Here is a 17140-nt window from a genome sequence, read left to right as displayed (position 1 = left end):
CAAATGTTGCTTTGGTTATTCTGAAATGCTGGACACAAAGACTGTCATCAAAATGATTGCCTACCGTTGCCTCCCAGAACTGTGTGACATGCTTTAGCTCCTAGACATAAGGTATCTGCTGATGAATGCAAGCAAACATGAAGTTTGTCAGAATGTTTTGTCTGCACACTCTAAACCTCAAGTAGGAATTGATTACATTTAAATAAAAAGCCACAGTGGCTTCAACTTCCATTTTCATTTTTATTTTGCCCCAGTAATGATGATAATAATTTCACACAAGAGACATTTTCTTTCACACAAAGCAAAGTTGTAGGCTTAACTGTTTGGCACATTTTTTTCCACCCCCTTTTGACAGGAAATAATGATTGGCTCAGATCATTGTCTGTTTTTATACAATCAGCTGATCTCATTCATTTCATTTCTAGTTTTAAAGTCAGAGATAGCCAGGGTGTGGTCAGCCCAAAGCCAACTGCTACTGTTTCTCCAGCGAGCCAACAGGATAAATAGAGGAAAGAGAAGGAGAAAGAGAGAATCCATTATGCATGATGTTTGGGGCCTCCAGTGTACCTGCTGTGTCAGTCTAGCAGAACATGGGCGCGTGCTTGCCTGTATTGGAAAGCAAAGGAATAAATCATGATCTTACAGCAATGCATCAGTTGACTTATTGCTGTTTTGTGACCAGAGGTAAGAAGTACTACTGTTTTAAAACCATGTCGCAGGCTCTGGGAGGCAGCCGCCCGTGTAGTCTTGTCATATGCCAGTATAATTGTGCTGCATCAGGATCCCTCTAACTAGTCAACTGGGAGGCCCTAGCGCGTTTCATCTGCGAGACCCCTCGGCCGGCCCAGAGTCTTGACAGCCGCCTTCTCATCATGCTGTCAGTGGTATGCTAACAAGACCCGATCCCGTCTTGGCCTGTGGCGTTAGCCACTGAGGTTTCTTTTGCCCTCACACTTTTTTCCAAACTCTTTTTTTTTTTCTTCTGCTCAGCAGTATGTCGACGTGTTTTTGTTCCTTCTTAAGCATCTCTTACTACACCTTTAATAGACATTTTGTCTTCCTCTGGCATTTCCTGTTCTCTTCTTGGTGGTATCATGTTGTGGTTGGTGGTGGGGGAAGTGGATTAGTGGTGTTTGGCACTCTGCGCCCTACCTGTACCTTTACTTTTTTTTTAATGCCACCTCCTTGTTAGCGATACATCTGTGCCAGCGCCCCCTGCTCAGAGCTAGAGCCGTGTGTTTGTCAACAGGAGGGGAGCGAGCGGCTTGGTAATTGGGAAACAAGGAGAGGGCCAGGAGAGAAGTCTCGCAGGAAGCAGAAGTCAGCACAGACTGTGGCACTGTCACCCTTGTCAGAGGGAATCACACCTCTAGTCTCCAGCCTGCCCCAATCACAGATTCCACCATGAGCTTTGTTGTGCTTATCAAAGAACAGGACCTTTTTTGTCTTTGTCTATTCTTAGAGAAGTTACTATGGATATTTTTGAACCCCAGCTTCTCCCTAGATGTAGGGGAATATGTTCGTAAACTTGTTTACATAGGGTTCACTGGAAAGGTGTTACAAAGTGTACCTTTAGATGTTATCTGGATATTATTGCTCAGCATGTCAAAATGGTACAAATGTACTCCTAGAGATGACTATGAATATGGTTTGATTTTGAAGTGAGAGTTCTGGGATTGTCACCTGATTGGGCAAATCCCGAGTTTGCTGAACCAAGACTGCAAAAAGCTTCTATTTTCTTTCCTTAAAAGAGAAATTTGTAGGTCTCTTTCTATCAGAGCTTCTAACATGCTGCTTAGCTGCAGAAATATTTGCTGCTGATCTCATTGAAGTCTGGTCTTTTTTAATAAAAACGTTTTAATAAATTTGTGAATGAATCAGCTTGAGCATTGACCTTCAAGATCGTTTTAGTGTCAGCAAACAAAACTTTGTCCTGAAATTCATATATGATCTTCTCTTTTAGAAATAGTTCTCCTAAAAATGAAAATGATGTCATAATTTACTCAACCTCATGTCGTTTCAAATACAAATGATGTGCTTTCTTAGGCACGAAAGGGACAGTTTTAATTTGAATATCCATTTCTGTATTTTCAATACATTTGCAGTTCATAATGACTCACTTTTAAGTGTAATATTAAACCAAAGTAGCTAAAAACCACACTAATTCTCACATGAACAAGCTTCTCTCATAGCACTCATGATGGTTGAATGGACGTCAATATTTTTACTGAAAACAAAAAATGAAAATTCAGGAAACCTATAGCGAATGCCTTTAGAAGACTTCCATTGTAATGCACGAGTCACATGGGCAACTTTTATGATACTTTTGGGTCCTTTTTTTTTGCTTTAAAGTGATTGACTATCAACTGCCATTGCATTGAAAAAATGGACTGTGATATTCATTAAAACTTCCTTTTGTGTTTCGCTTCAGAAAGAATTGGAAAGAAAAATTGGGTGAACTGCAGTATTCTCTTAAATTTTCCAGTTAAATGTTTTTTATAAAGCATTTGTGGCATTCTGTTGATTATCACAGATAGCAATTTCGACTCGTGCTCAAGTTTCTTAAAACAAAAAAACAAAAAACATGATTACAGAAATGCATTTACAATGGCCTAAACTGGCCAATAGACTTTCAATCTAGGTGCAGAGAGCTTTGATAGACCTTATGTTGGAACATTCTTTTTAAATATCTGTTTAAATATAATATTAAAAACATATGCCACAATAAAATGATAGCAGAGCTGATTTTCATTTCCTTGTAAGAAACCTCAGTTCTACCTTCAGTACTGTCAGTAATTAGTTAAGTCGAATATGGATTGTGTCATGTGTTCTTTGACATGGCCAGATTTACATCGGCTTTGTTTGTTATCTGTTGCATCTCTGAAGCCGGTCACCTTTGTATAATATGATCTCTGGCTGGTCTCCATAGTGAAGACCTCCACTTAACATGTCCATGGCATGCTCATTACCGCCAGCGCTCGCAGGTCTCGGCAGGATCCAGCCCCGCATCCAAACAAACCATAATCCAGCATTTGTTCTTGAGGACGGCTTCTACATTCAAAGCAATATCAAGCATACACTCTCCTTTTTGTGACTATTTGGCTTTCTTCATTAATTATTCATTAGGCCGGCAAATATTTTATTAGGAGCAACACTCCAACAGTGCATTGTGGGGCAACTATAGATTCAGTGGCAGTGGTACAGGTATTTCTCTTTAATGGTCACAAAAAGGAGATCATGATTGATTTTCTTGCTGGACTGGCATGTGCAATGATGAAACTCTCTGTTTTGAGCTAACATGTTGCGTGGGAAAAAAAATCTAGAGTAATTTGTTTTTGAATTCCACCTTTTAATGTTTATCTAGGTTTCGCCACCTCCTTTACTTGCCCTTCATCTTTGAAAGTAAAAGGCACAGCTTCACTTTTAAGCTGAGAATAAATCAAGCCAATTGGGCATGTCTGTTGACATTGTTAAATTAATTGGAATCTGTTATTTAGCTTTCTTGCCCATTTCTACATGGTACGGAAAGGTTCCTCTCTATGAAATTAGATGGCAGTCTGTTGACACAGTCAAAGAAAAGTGTTTCTTTACAGTGCAATGACCTCTCAGCATGATTCATTAAATGGACCTTGAGAAAAAAAATTGCGTACAGAAAGGGTCTCAAAGCTTTGATATCAACCAAACTTCACTTGGTGAGAAACGGCATAAATATTCATTTTTTTTCTAAACTGCCCGGACAAAATTAGATCTGTCACAACCAAAGCCTTTTCGTTATTTTTGGAGAACTGCACAACACATTTACATATGCAAAAGTGCAAGACAGTAAATTATTGTTAATTAAAGCTGCACTATTTTTGTGACTCGATAGGTCACGTCTTATCCAGAGCAGTTACATTCGCAGGCCGCAGTGTCACAGAATGGAAATGGAACAAACAGCAGCGACTTCTGCAGGCTCAAGCCCCGTTCTCACTGCTGGCGGCATTGTCGCTTGGTGTCACTAGACTCTGCAAGCTGTGTCGCTGGTGGGCATTCCTACTGCTGCCGCCACTCTAATATTATTGGTGGACGGCCATAGTAGCATTTGAAATGCTGATTACAGATGATACTGCTGATAAAACCAAGATATCATTCTAATTTGACAAGGTATCAGTTCTTTTGCCTCTAAAAATGCACATTCTGCTCGGAAGAGCATTTTATATAACCTGCAGCAGTGCTTAATGCATCATATCATTAAACAAGACAAACGGTCGACTCCAGTATCTCACTCACTGCCTAGAGAAGGATGATGTAAGCTCCTCTGTCTTCACTGTCATTGGTAGTCGCTCTTCATTTGCATAAAGTAGAAATTTTCTCAACTGTACTTGTCGCTCCCCGCAGTGATCTCTGTCACCAACGGTCGCGACAGCTCGTGTCGCCGGAAGACACTGTGCTCTCATTGAAAATGTATGGGATCATGTCGCTTCGTTGCGCGATGTCACTGGCAGTGTGAACGGGGCTTCAGGAACACGACCACTCTTAAGGCTGCAACAAAATGAATGCAGGCGTTTCATTTCGCTGTGTTGTTGTGTTGAAAAATGTGTCAGATCACAACTGATAACACAACGCAAGTACGCATTGCAGTCTCAGTGTTGCTGCAAGGGGTGCTAAAGCGGACATTAGTGTGAACTGTCCGCTTCTACTGTTAGTTTGAAGAGAATATTGCTAATCAAGTAAGTTGAAGTCAATATACTAATAGCAGCTTACCCGAATAATAGCACATCCAGTTTAATGGCACAGACCTTTTAAGGTAACTCTGTTGCCCCCTTCAGTACTGAGGTTTGTTTCTACCGCAGTCATGCACAAATGCACGTTAAGCATGTTCAACCGGACCACGCATTGGCTATGCATTGATCAAGTGCTCTCATTTTCTGACGCGTACTCGCATAAAGTATGCCTTTGGCCTTTTATCTTGTCTAAGGACGTATAAAACTGCACCTCGTATAAGGGGAAGGTGTGGCTTTGGATGGATATTTTGTAACCTAACTGTTGTGCCACCGCCAAGCTTGGTTGGTTTCACTGGTCAATTGTGATATTGTGTGTGTCAGTGAGCAAGGGGGGTCTCTTGATAGTACAGAGCCATGGTTCGCACATTACTGGAAGCTCCAATTGTCAAGACCCCCCCATCCAGCCCTACTCCCTGTGGTATTCCAACAGCTCACAGTCTCTCTTGGCTAACTCATGTTTCATTCTTTGGCAATTTGCCCTAATGAAGTCCCAGAGGAGCCTTCAGACCTCTGTTCTTTTTCCATATTTAATCATGTTATTTTAATCTGAAAGATGAGGAAGCTCCTGTGTGTGTGTGTGTGTGTGTGTGTGTGTGTGTGTGTGTGTGTGTGTGTGTGTGTGTGTGTGTGTGTGTGTGTGTGTGTGTGTGTGTGAGCTCGTACACACAGGTCATTACAACTGCTAGGTAGCCATGAGGGGGAATCAGGCTGTGGTGTAGTGTCACTTGGGTGTTCACTCATTAAACATCCATGCCAGCAATGTAATTAACAGTTCACTGCTTGTAGAGTTAGATTATTTACTATGTATGTATAGCAGTAATAAAACATAATTAATATAGTATCAGAGCCAAAGCTGCTACACATTTGACACCTTAAGTCTTGTGCTTTGGTGTATTTTTAGGGCCATGATTGATGATTTGAACCTGTCCTGTTAACATCAGAGCAAACGTGGAGAAGAGAATAAAACAACAACAACAACAAAAATCCACATTTAATTGTATAAATTATATTTTATAATATATAATTATATATATTAAATATATATCCTTGTATTAAATATTAAGTATATTTTCATTTCGAGCTTTGTAAGATTAAAAAGTCACCTGTATGTGATACTGCCTGCTCTCCTGGCACACAATAAACGGAATCCCCTAAAGCAAAGCTTGTTAAATGGCGTGTTCAATGCACCCACAAAAAGGAGTGTTTTCTTTGCCCATCATACGAAGGAGCCTCGTACATTTGTCTCTGTTTTCTTGTTGTAGTTAACTGCATGCGTACAGGGGTCCACCGCCATGCTCTATCCCATGCACTGGCAGCACATCTTTATCCCTGTTCTTACTCCTCATCTACTGGACTACTGCTGGTAAGAGCTCCGCTCATCTACACACCTACAGAAACCTACAGAAACACACAATAACACAAATGTGTCATTTGTATCTCGCTTTGGCAGTGCTGCCTTCTGAGCTTTAGAGCTGTCTGTTTTTGAGTGTTTAGAGTGTGATTTAGGCCTTTCGAGTGATTTCTGTGTTACTTGTAAATACACATTCATTTATTTTCTCCATAATTTTCACATGTTTTGCACTGTTTGGGCCTTTTCAATGAAAGTGTTCATAAAAAAGAAAAATTCTTCTATTCAAGCGATAATTTTTGTAAGAGTCAATTTATTAATGATTTGCACCAATTTGTCCCACTTGTGTTACATGGATAAAGTCCATTTTGTAGGAAAATTTGGATTGGAAGCTTGAGAATACCTCACTATGTTGAAAGCAGTATCAAATTTGCCAAAAAACTGACAAACACGCAATGGGCGGGAATGTGTTGAACTTGACAGGCGGGTAAATTCTGTCATGAGTTTTCAACAGCTTTTCGAGGAAAAGGAAAAAGTTCAGGAAAAAGTTATTTATTAATCAATCTTTAGCAGTGAAGCCATTGTTAACGCAAAATATTTGCGATTATTTAGAAAATTATTATGATTGAGATTTGAACTGCGGTATGATTAACATTTAAAATAAATAAATAAAATAGTGTTTCCTTTTGACCAAAATTAAGTCATGAGAAAATATCTTTAACTGCCAATAGAAATGCTGTTCACAAAAGGGTGTTCACACTTGAGACCTCTTAAAAAGAACCAGACTAAATAAAGAAAAAAATACAGTGAATACCTGCATGTGGCATACTGTAGCTATGCAGTCATTCTGCAGATTGTAGCTGAAGCTTTTATTTTGGCAGAACACAAAAGGAAGATGTTTCTATTTGTAGTGGAGATGACAATAACCTCAATAAAGAGAAAAATGCCCTCATTCACTCTCCTGTCCACAAAAACCCAGTGTTATGATGTAACTTTAGATTTGGATAGTAACTTTTAGCCTCCAAGCATATTTGGGATTACACAAATGTGCAGTTAGTGAATCTAGAGCTCTGTAAATGTAACATGCTTCAGCTCATTAGCCTCACGCGTGCTTTGAGTATGTGTGAAATATGTAAAGAGAACAGTGCTCTGCACAAACCGACTTTTTAAGTATTTAAATCGCAGCCTTTGCGGTTTGATTAATGCACTACGTCACATCTCGATTTCGATTTTCATTCGATTCAGCCCTAGCAGTGGTTGACCGATATGGGTTTGTCAATAGTCAATGCAGATGCCAATATCTAACAAGACAATGGCTGAAATATACATATATCATAAAAATTAGATATGCATAAAATAATTGCATATACATATGTACACAATTGATTAAATACATTTTTATGTCACAAAAATATTTATTCAAAATTCACTCTGAATATAAAATGTCAGACTTCTTTTAAGAAAGAACAATCATCAGCATGACAATAATTTCAAAATGACCAAATATTGTCTGATTAATTGGTCTAGCCAATATGTCGGTCTGTCACTACCATGGTGAACTTAAACGTGCAGAACTACCTTCCAAAATGCCCCTCATTGTAATAAATATCTTCCACCAAATCTGAAATCTCAGAGGATTTGTGAAGGACTTGATTTATTACAGCCAATGCCACCACACCAAGTCCAGCATACTGTTTTATACCTATCAGATACATACACAGTACGGCTTATGCGGCAGACTGATTTCTGTATGCCAGCTGGGGGCTGAGACCGTGACCACACTCTTAACTTACAGCCCTTCTCTATAGCTAACAGAACACCCTATACCCTTAAATTGACGGACTTGTGCTGCCATGCTTGACACCAGAGCCTCATGTTTTACTTGCAGCAAAAATGTGCAGAGAAAATATTTGTGGTCAAATGCAACATTCATATAAATGTGGTCATTCATGTTATGTCAGTTTTAAGAGCAAGATGATTTTATTATATTTTAGCTATGAAATTATACAAAACAAGATTATAATACATTTTTGAAGAGTGTGCGTTGGTCATGATGAATGATAGTAGAAATTATGGGAATTAGGCTGTTATAACAAAGTTACACTCACAGACAACAATGACGTGACAGGGCTCACCCAATGCGTGTCTGCATGTCAGCATGCCTGCATGTCAGTTAAATCCGTGGCCTTAACAGATGCAGTGAGGGAGACTGTAGCTTATTAGCCACATAACCTGATTGAGTGAGCACAGTAGCGGCTACCCAAACCTATCTAATTATGCGGCCCTTCCTTGCTCTGCTCTGCACCGAGACTCAAAAGTGACGCTTGCCAATTACACTAATCACCCTCACTGCTTAAAAGTGCTCATTCTGGGAAACAACCGAGGAAGCTAATAAAGTTTAACTTCTGATGTGTGCTGCGTCAAAGATATTTGTCAATTTACAGTGACCCTCATTTATTATTATTCTGCACAGAATTCTTTGATTGGTGTCAAATTTGTTCTGTAACGTACAGATATGTTTCAAATATTTTGTATGGAGTATCTACTAAACACATTTGTTTGTGGACATTGTAAAGAAAACTCTAATTTTTGACGTTTAAAAAATTGCAATGTTTTCTTTTTTATTTCAAAATAAGAATATAATCATTATGTTCATGCAGGAGTACTGTGTGAACATAAACGATCGTAACAGACTGAATAAGGATCCGATTCATAAAGTAACTTTTCCCTGCGTGTGTATGTGATTGTGTATTTATTCCCTCGGGACTTGCCATTGAAAGCATTATGGAGCTTAAGTGATAAAATTAGTTGTGTTCAATAAACAGACTGTTCCGTCTGTGATTGCTCTGTTTTTATTTTTATTATCACATTTTATTTTCAATTATCTTCATTTTAGTGTATTAATATTGCGGTGTTGTGTCACGCCAGGTGTGGACAGACAGATTGCTTGTCGCTGGAATCTTAGCATGTCGTGTCTGGTTAGGACAAGGCATAAAGGGATAGACAGGTTTTATTTTTAAACTGCCTTAAGAAATGGATCAACCAGCTTCCTCCTCTGCAATAAAAGCTATTTTCATGTTGCCATTAGTTCTGTTCCTAATGACCCTGGTTTGTCTCTGTTCCCAACAGTGCGCCCATGCCATATCTGGTCGGAGTTCATCTCAGCCTGTTAGAGGTAAGCAACATTAATCTACTGTCAGCAGCTGTTCATCATCCTTAAAGTATTTTTATCAGACATCTGATCAAAAGCAGACCACTCAGTCGCAGTCACAGTTGGCAGTCAAAGCTGGCAGTCAAAGCTCCCCGATATTACATATAACCATCATTATTTATTTGCTTTCTTTCACTTTATCGTGGACATGAGGCTATTTAAAATCTGAATCAATCACATCACACTGCTCAAACCAACTAATCCATCTGTGACGCTAATAATGCCATTTCTACTTTGATGCCTCATCGCCGAGCACAGGGAAACCTACAGAAATTGACACATTGTTTTTTACTTTTCATCTCCCGGGCGCCCGCAAAAATGAAAGAGCTGGAGAAATGCAGGAGAAACAAAAAGATGGTGTGTTTGGTTATTGAGAAATGGCATGTTGGTTGGAGGTAGACCTATAGCTGCACGCTCGGATCTGATAGTGCTGACAGTCGCGGCAGTGCCGGTGTTTATCACGCATTCGCCCGCTGACAGTCCACCCCCCCCAATCTGGCTGCACGTAATTAGACCAAATCAGCACACAGGCCGCCGTAGCCGCGACTGTCAAAAATGACAAACCAGAAATTTTTTACACACTTGGCTGTTTCCCCCACCTGCACCAAAGGAATAATTATTGAATTTGTCGGCACTACCGTGACTACCATTGTGTGGGAACATTACACCGCTCAACACAGTGGGGCTTCATTCAAAGTGCCTGAAAAGAGTCTGTTTTTATTAGTATTTAAGCAGCTAAGTGAAATGACTTTCTTTTTGTAACATTTGTTTTAGAGCTCATAGTGGTTTTTGCTTTTTTACTGTTTTTTTTCTTCTTCAATTAACATTCTAGCTGTTGGAGATTTATTTTTTTCTAATTATATGTTATTGACCGATTTCATTATTGAACATTGATTATAAAATGCTTTTGGAGTACCTTTTTGTTTTACAGATAATAATTCAAAAGATTTATTTGTTTTTTGTTTATGAGAATCCTATGTTTACATGTGATCTTAATCCATTTAATTTCTTGCCTGCTTTAGTGGCCTGTAGAGGTTTGGACATTTTTGGGTAAAAAAAGAAAAAATGTAGTTACATATTTATTTTGATTTCTTTATAAAAACAGTTGTATATATACTGTATTTGCCTGCGCACGCACATACACACACACACACACACACACACACACACACATATATGTTCTGAATAAAGAAACTGCATATGTGGAATTATATATTACAAAAAAATAAATAAATAAGCACATATGCTGTTTTAAAAAACGCTTCTGTTGTTGTCAGTCATTTACAAAATATATATCACAGAATGATGGTCTGGTCCTTTTTAAGAAGGGTGCATGACATGCAAATTATCAGGATTGTGTGTGTAACAGTGTGTTGTGTATCCAGAGAGTAAAGACCAGATCTCTGGAGGATGTGGTCATTCTGAACGTGGACACAAACACACTGGAAAGCCCCACAGATGACCTGCACAACCTGCCCAGTGATGTGGTGAGAAACGATAACAAAACACACACACACACACACACACACACACACACACACACACACACTAACACACATTTATTTAGTTACTAATATTAATGAAAGCCATTTAAAATTCTAACAGCCTAACCCTACTGCCATTTTATTTTATTTGTATTTATTTTTTGATTTTTTAGAATATTGTTTTATTTTTATTATTATTTATTAAATATGAATATTGTTTGCCTTTTGAAGACACCTTCAAAAGTAGGTTTGGACAGATTAAGCCGGGTCGGTTTTATTCCTGAAGTTTAGCTCAGTAAAACACAAACACTCACACAAACACACACACATTACAATTTGTGACTTTTTCTTTTGTTCTAAGCCCTCAGTCTCTCTCTCACACACATACAGTACACTCACAAACATGATTGCCATTTTTTTTACATTCAGTCGTTCTGTCTTTCCCCCTCTCTCCCCCACCTGCACATTTAAACAAACACACTCTCTCTAGTCAGAGGAACACACTGCGCCTCTGTCCTCTCATCATTAGCAGACGCTGCCATGAATCTTCAGACTGTGCTCTGTAAACTTGCCCTTTGACGTTAAACGGCCGTCGCAATTCACCAACCATCAGATCTCACTGTATTTTTATACTCCTGCTTTCATCTATTTTTTTTTTATCATTATTTTTTTTTATACAAAGCATGCCTTTCTTCCTGCCCAGTGCCACATCTTGCTAGTAGTCCAGAATTTTCTGAAAGCATAGAGAAGAAGGGGGCCAATTATTAGATTCTACTTTTCTGCCACCTGCCAGCGCCTTGTCCCTTTAATTAATGTTTAGGTGCCACGGTCAGTGCAACAGGAAGTGCATCCAGCATCAGGGTCAGAAACATGTCTGTCATCTGTCCCTTTGAACATAAAGAAACTTTATTTTATTTTTTTATTTTTTTCATGTTTTCTTGCTTTCTCTGTTTCCTCCCTGCTGGAGGGGTGTATTTTAACACTCCTATATGACTCGGTGGATCCCGCTGCTGTCTGTCCAAGCAGAAAAAGCCAGCCTGTTCTGTTATGCCGTCTCAGCATTGGCATCCCATTTGTAAATTAAATTGCAAACTGAGAGTGTCGTCAAAAAAAGGAGTCGAGTCTTTTAAAACTGACGGAGGGGAAAGAAAAAACTCTTTGTCTTTGTAACGTGATTAAGTGGCAGCTCAATGTTTGCTTTGATCCTCTCGTGTAATTTTTCATTGACTAATGATAGAACGTATTCTGCATATCATGTTAAATTACCCCACCTGAATGTAAATGTCACCTACAATAATATATTTATCTCCACAAAAAAATCATTTTTCTCTCCCTCTGGTTATCCTACCTTTGGGGATATTAAAATTCATAACTCTCGGAATATGTTCAAATTGAGCAAAAGCTTGAGGTAAAAAACATTTTTCGTTTGCTACTTAAATTGTCTATCACATGATGTTTGCTACAAATGTGGCTTGCAAATCAGTATTTCTAAAAGGATTTTGTGTGGTCCAATTAGATTTTAATTGCATTTAATTTAATAAATTTATTTGGTTGCCTTTTTTACTTTAACTTCATTTTAATTAAGTAGACATCAGGTTTCCTCTCAGGGTTTATTTTATTCACAAATGTTAGTATTTCTAACCACTACAAAAATCATTACTTTTTACAACTATAAAGCAAAATATAATATTACTGACCCTGGAGCATTTCTTTTTTCTCTAAGTCATATATTGATTTAAGCCGAACCTTTTGAGATTCATCTAATTAAGTGTTTGAAGGCTTTTTTTTTTTTTTTTTTCTTTTTTTTTTTTTTACCATGTGGAGTTTATTATTTGGAGAGTTTGACCACTAGACCTGCTTTCAGATGGGTCAGGGGTGACAGTTGTCCTGAATTACCTGGCTCTTTTTTCAGATGGGACCCTATGCTGTGCTTTCCACTGTCTGTCACTTAATGGCAGTTTTTTCCCAATTTCACACATAATATTTTAGATTTATTGACTATTAGAAATGCTACCACGCCAGTAGCGATTCCGTTCTTTGCTAAGCAAGGATTTTACAAATTGAGATAATAATTGCTGTAGCTCAAAGAGGATTGAAAATCATTTTAAACATTCCTTTTTATTGGAAACATCAGACGTGATGGTTGAAAGTGCAGTGTGTTGTGTTTTTTTTTTATTTATTTTATTTTTTTTTGTACAATGTGTGAAAATAAGTTCAAAATGTCATTGAACAACAGGACTTTTAAAAAAAAAATCATATATAATAACAAAAAAAATTACAGTAATGTAAATCAACCTTTTTAGTGTAACTTGTTAAAGCTGACTATTTCCACTAACTAGCTTTTCTTTTTTTAACATTTTTGTTGCTAAAGTTCTGATCGTGCTGTCAAGATTTCATTGCAAACTGAATGTATAAATATTTAAGACATTTTAATGATGGGAGGTTGTTGAGATTGAAAAAAAAAAATGTTGAGAGGAGAGTTTGCTCTTTCACAAATAAATGAAGGTGTTTTCCTCCTTTTTAAACATTGTGAAACCGTTGCTTTTTTATTCAATTATAATTGGTTCTTATAGCGAGGAATGGGGTGTTTACTTCTGCAGTCATTAAAACTATCCAAAAATAGAAAATTATGAATCCATTGTGGTTTCAAACAGCAAAGCATGCAGTGTTATTTGGATGTGATTCTCTGTTCACAGGTCCTGTATCAATCCTTAGACGTTTTTGATAAAATATTCTTTTTGACTTTATTACTCTTGTTCAAGTTACGGCAGATCTATTGTTTACTTTTTTAGTTTCTCTGTCTTGTTTCTACTTTGTGTCATTTCGGTTGTCTCCCTTTCGTCTCCTCTGCACAGCTTATATTTGTACTTCTGTGTTTGATCATTTATGTTCTCAATCAACAGCGAAAATTCAAGTTTGCATACCCACCTCATGTATATTAAGCTACCAAATGGAGGTTAACAAATTAATCAGAGAAAGTACAATATTCGTGCTCCTCCTCCGAGATCACTCACCGCAATGTTTAATTGGGATTCATTCTTTTAATTTTACGAGAGAAAACAAAAGCAAAAGTACATGAGCTGACACAACAAACAATTACTGTTTGGGGAAAGTGGGAAAGTTTCGTTCTTCAACGCTTGTTCTATTTTGAGGGCATCCCGAATATAAGCCCAGTAAAGAGCAGGTTTGCAGTTCTCTCTTTTGCGGGTCACAGTAGACCAGGTGGGGCTCATTTCCGCCCCTGAGTGAATTAATGCTGTGTCCAGCCCTGAAGGCACCGCTGTTATTGGTCTGTTGATGAACAATAACTGTACTTGATTGCTCCTTTTTTGCTCTAGACTGAGAAGTTGGAGAGTGTTTGACTAAAATTAAATTCAGATGTCTTTAAAGTACCACACATCACATTGTTTTGCATTGAAAAGTTATTGTCATTCATTTTCATCAGTTTTATAAAGTTTTAATGTGTTCCAAAAATGACAAATAATTTTGGTTTTGTTTTTGTTTTTTATATTTGTGTGTATGTTTATATATATATATATATATATATATAAAATGTAAATATTTAACAGTTCGCAGGACATCTTCCACATAGTAAAAAATTCTTGACATACAGTATGAACTAGTATTGATTGATGGAGTAATAGGCCTTGTGAAAACTAACTTGTGAAGGCTAAATCTGAAATGTTTTCCATTGTAAAAGCTATTTATTTTAGTTCTTTTACATCCTGGTACTTGTTTATATTTTTGTTTGACTGTTAAATCACACACCATAAATGTGAGATTTAATAAAAAATGTAAGCCTCTTTTAATTTACTCTAAAATGTATGCAATGCAGTATATATAGTGTATTAAGGAGACACTGATCTGCATTTTGTCAGCAATCCTTTAGCACTGGGATTGAAATGCAAGTTGTCTTTTGTGTTTCTCTTAAAGGGTGTGAATTCATTCAGCATGTACATATACTTTTCAGCCTAGTGTACATCAAAAGAAAGCAGAAGATTTTCATATCTATTTCTTTTTTCTTTGTAGTCCTCTAATTGCCTCCCCACGGCTTTCCATCCCTGGACAGAATCCTTAACAAAACATATTTTTCCCCCTGTCTTTAATAAAAAGAATTTCAGCCATACTCTGATAGGGTCGAATGTAACCTGATGATACAGTATATTGAATGAGCTGATTTGTTTACATGCATGTTTAATGCATGTTGATCATGATGATTAATCATTTCATGATCATTGTTTCGTGTTTGATGTTTTTCTTCCAACCTACATTTTGATTTGAAATCAAATACTATAGTAATGGTTGACCAATATTGGTTTTGTAATGACCGATGCCGATATCCAGAGAGCAGGGTGGCAGATAGGCCAATGCAATGCAATTTAATATAGTAAATAACATAAACATAAAATTGTTAAAAAAATAATAATAATAATAATCTCTTATTTAGCACTATATTTACTCAATTTCACACAAAACTTTAACTTTGTAAAAAGAATCTAAAAAAATTATATTGTATTTTAAATGGTAGATAGCAGTTTCTTCTGATTTCTGTTTGGTCATCAAATTTTAGTAATTTATTTGCACATGAAGAAATTGTTAATATATTAGGCAGAAGGAAATAACAGTACACACAGTAGTCCAGCAACCATGGATGGCATGTCCACGTTAGCAATTGCATTTTCTCAAAAAATACCAAATCAAACCAATTGTACATACAGTGTATAGTGAATAAGTTATTTACTTATAGCACACGTGAAGCTCTTTTACTTTGAAGTTGCACTCACGCACTCGTATGGATCCAGCGCGAGCAGCAATCTCTTGACAGTTTAAACGGCCTGGATCTCCTGCTTGGATTGTCAAGGAGTGACTATCATGATTTGTGAATCAGAGGAACTTTTGATCCTGATCCTGAAGTTTTGATTGACTGGCTGATAGAATACGCTTTTCAGAGGAAGATATTAGACGAGCGGTTGACGGGATGAAAATGCTGGATTTTCGTAAGGTTAATGAATTACATCTGTTTAAACAAGATATCTGCATATTTGCAAATGGTATATAATAGAAGTTTTATTGACATTTGCCTTTTATCATTAGAACAGAAAGTTAAAAGTTACAGGGATCTGCTGAGGAGAGGCTGATAGAATACTTGCTTTAGAGGTAAATAAATGAGCGCTCCACAGGATGCTAGATCTGCTCAAGTTGTGTGAGGTTGGTTTATTACATCTGTTTAAACGAGATATGTGCATATTTGCAGACGGTATATGATATTAGTTTTATTGATATTTGCCTTTTTCTCATTAGACAAGACAGTTAAAAAAGAAGAGCGAGAATGAAACAGGCAAGCACTTAAACATGAGCTCAAACACGTCTGCTGCGGCTCTGATATGCAGACCATTTAAATGACACTGTGTTGCACACCAGTCTATTATTGTAGTAATACGATGGCACGTACTGTAACAACAAAATGAACCATGACCGGTCGTTTACAGGCGATTTTCAGCACCCTCAAGAAGCAAATCGGCCAAACGGGAAAATGTATCGTATTAGTACAGTTGAAGCCAGAAGTTAACATACACCTTAGCCAAATACATTTAAACCAAGTTTTTCACAAGTCCTGAAATTTTATTGTACAAAACTTTGCCTGTCTTAGGTCAGTTAGGATCACTACTTTATTTTAAGAATATGAAATATCAGGATAATAGTAGTGAGAATTATTTATTTCAGCTTTTATTTCTTTCATCACATTCCCAGTGGGTAAGAAGTTTACATACGCTTTGTTAGTATTTGGTAGCATTGACTTTAAATTGTTTAACTTGGGTCAGACGTTTTGGGTAGCCTTCCACAAGCTTCTCACAATAAGTTGCTGGAATTTTGGCCCATTCCTCCAGACAGAACTGGTGTAACTGAGTCAGGTTTGTAGGCCTCCTTGCTCGCACACTCTTTTTCAGTTCTGCCCACAAATTTTCTGTTGGATTGAGGTCAGGGCTTTGTGATGGCCACTCCAGTTCCTTGACTTTGTTGTCCTTAAGCCATTTTGCCACAACTTTGGTGGTTTGCTTGGGGTCATTGTCCATTTGGAAGACCCATTTGCAACAGATCTTTAACTTCCTGGCTGATGTCTTGAGATGTTGCTTCAGTATATCCACATAATTTGCGACCGATCTTTAACTTCCTGGCTGATGTCTTGAGATGTTGCTTCAATATATCCACATAATTTTCCTTCCTCATGATGCCATCTATTTTGTGAAGTGCACCAGTCCCTCCTGCAGCAAAGCACCCCCACAACATGATGCTGCCACCCCCATGCTTCGCGGTTGGGATGGTGTTCTTCGGC

At 37.6% G+C, this 17140-nt stretch overlaps 1 protein-coding gene across 4 annotated transcripts in view; it reads left to right on the top strand.

The window, feature by feature from the left end:
- The window catches only part of LOC127439280 (DENN domain-containing protein 1B-like), a 143680-nt gene that overhangs the window by 88621 nt on the left and 37919 nt on the right, over positions 1 to 17140 (top strand). For all 4 annotated transcript variants that reach the window (XM_051695503.1, XM_051695502.1, XM_051695501.1 and 1 more), the window contains 3 exons: positions 6026 to 6126; positions 9241 to 9286; positions 10708 to 10809. In XM_051695503.1, coding sequence (XP_051551463.1) covers positions 6026 to 6126; positions 9241 to 9286; positions 10708 to 10809 — 249 coding nt within the window. The remainder of the gene's footprint in view (positions 1 to 6025; positions 6127 to 9240; positions 9287 to 10707; positions 10810 to 17140) is intronic.

The sequence above is a fragment of the Myxocyprinus asiaticus genome, chromosome 50 (genome assembly GCF_019703515.2).
Source record: "Myxocyprinus asiaticus isolate MX2 ecotype Aquarium Trade chromosome 50, UBuf_Myxa_2, whole genome shotgun sequence".
Lineage (NCBI taxonomy): Eukaryota > Metazoa > Chordata > Actinopteri > Cypriniformes > Catostomidae > Myxocyprinus > Myxocyprinus asiaticus.
This window is presented reverse-complemented; position numbering and strand designations above follow the sequence as displayed.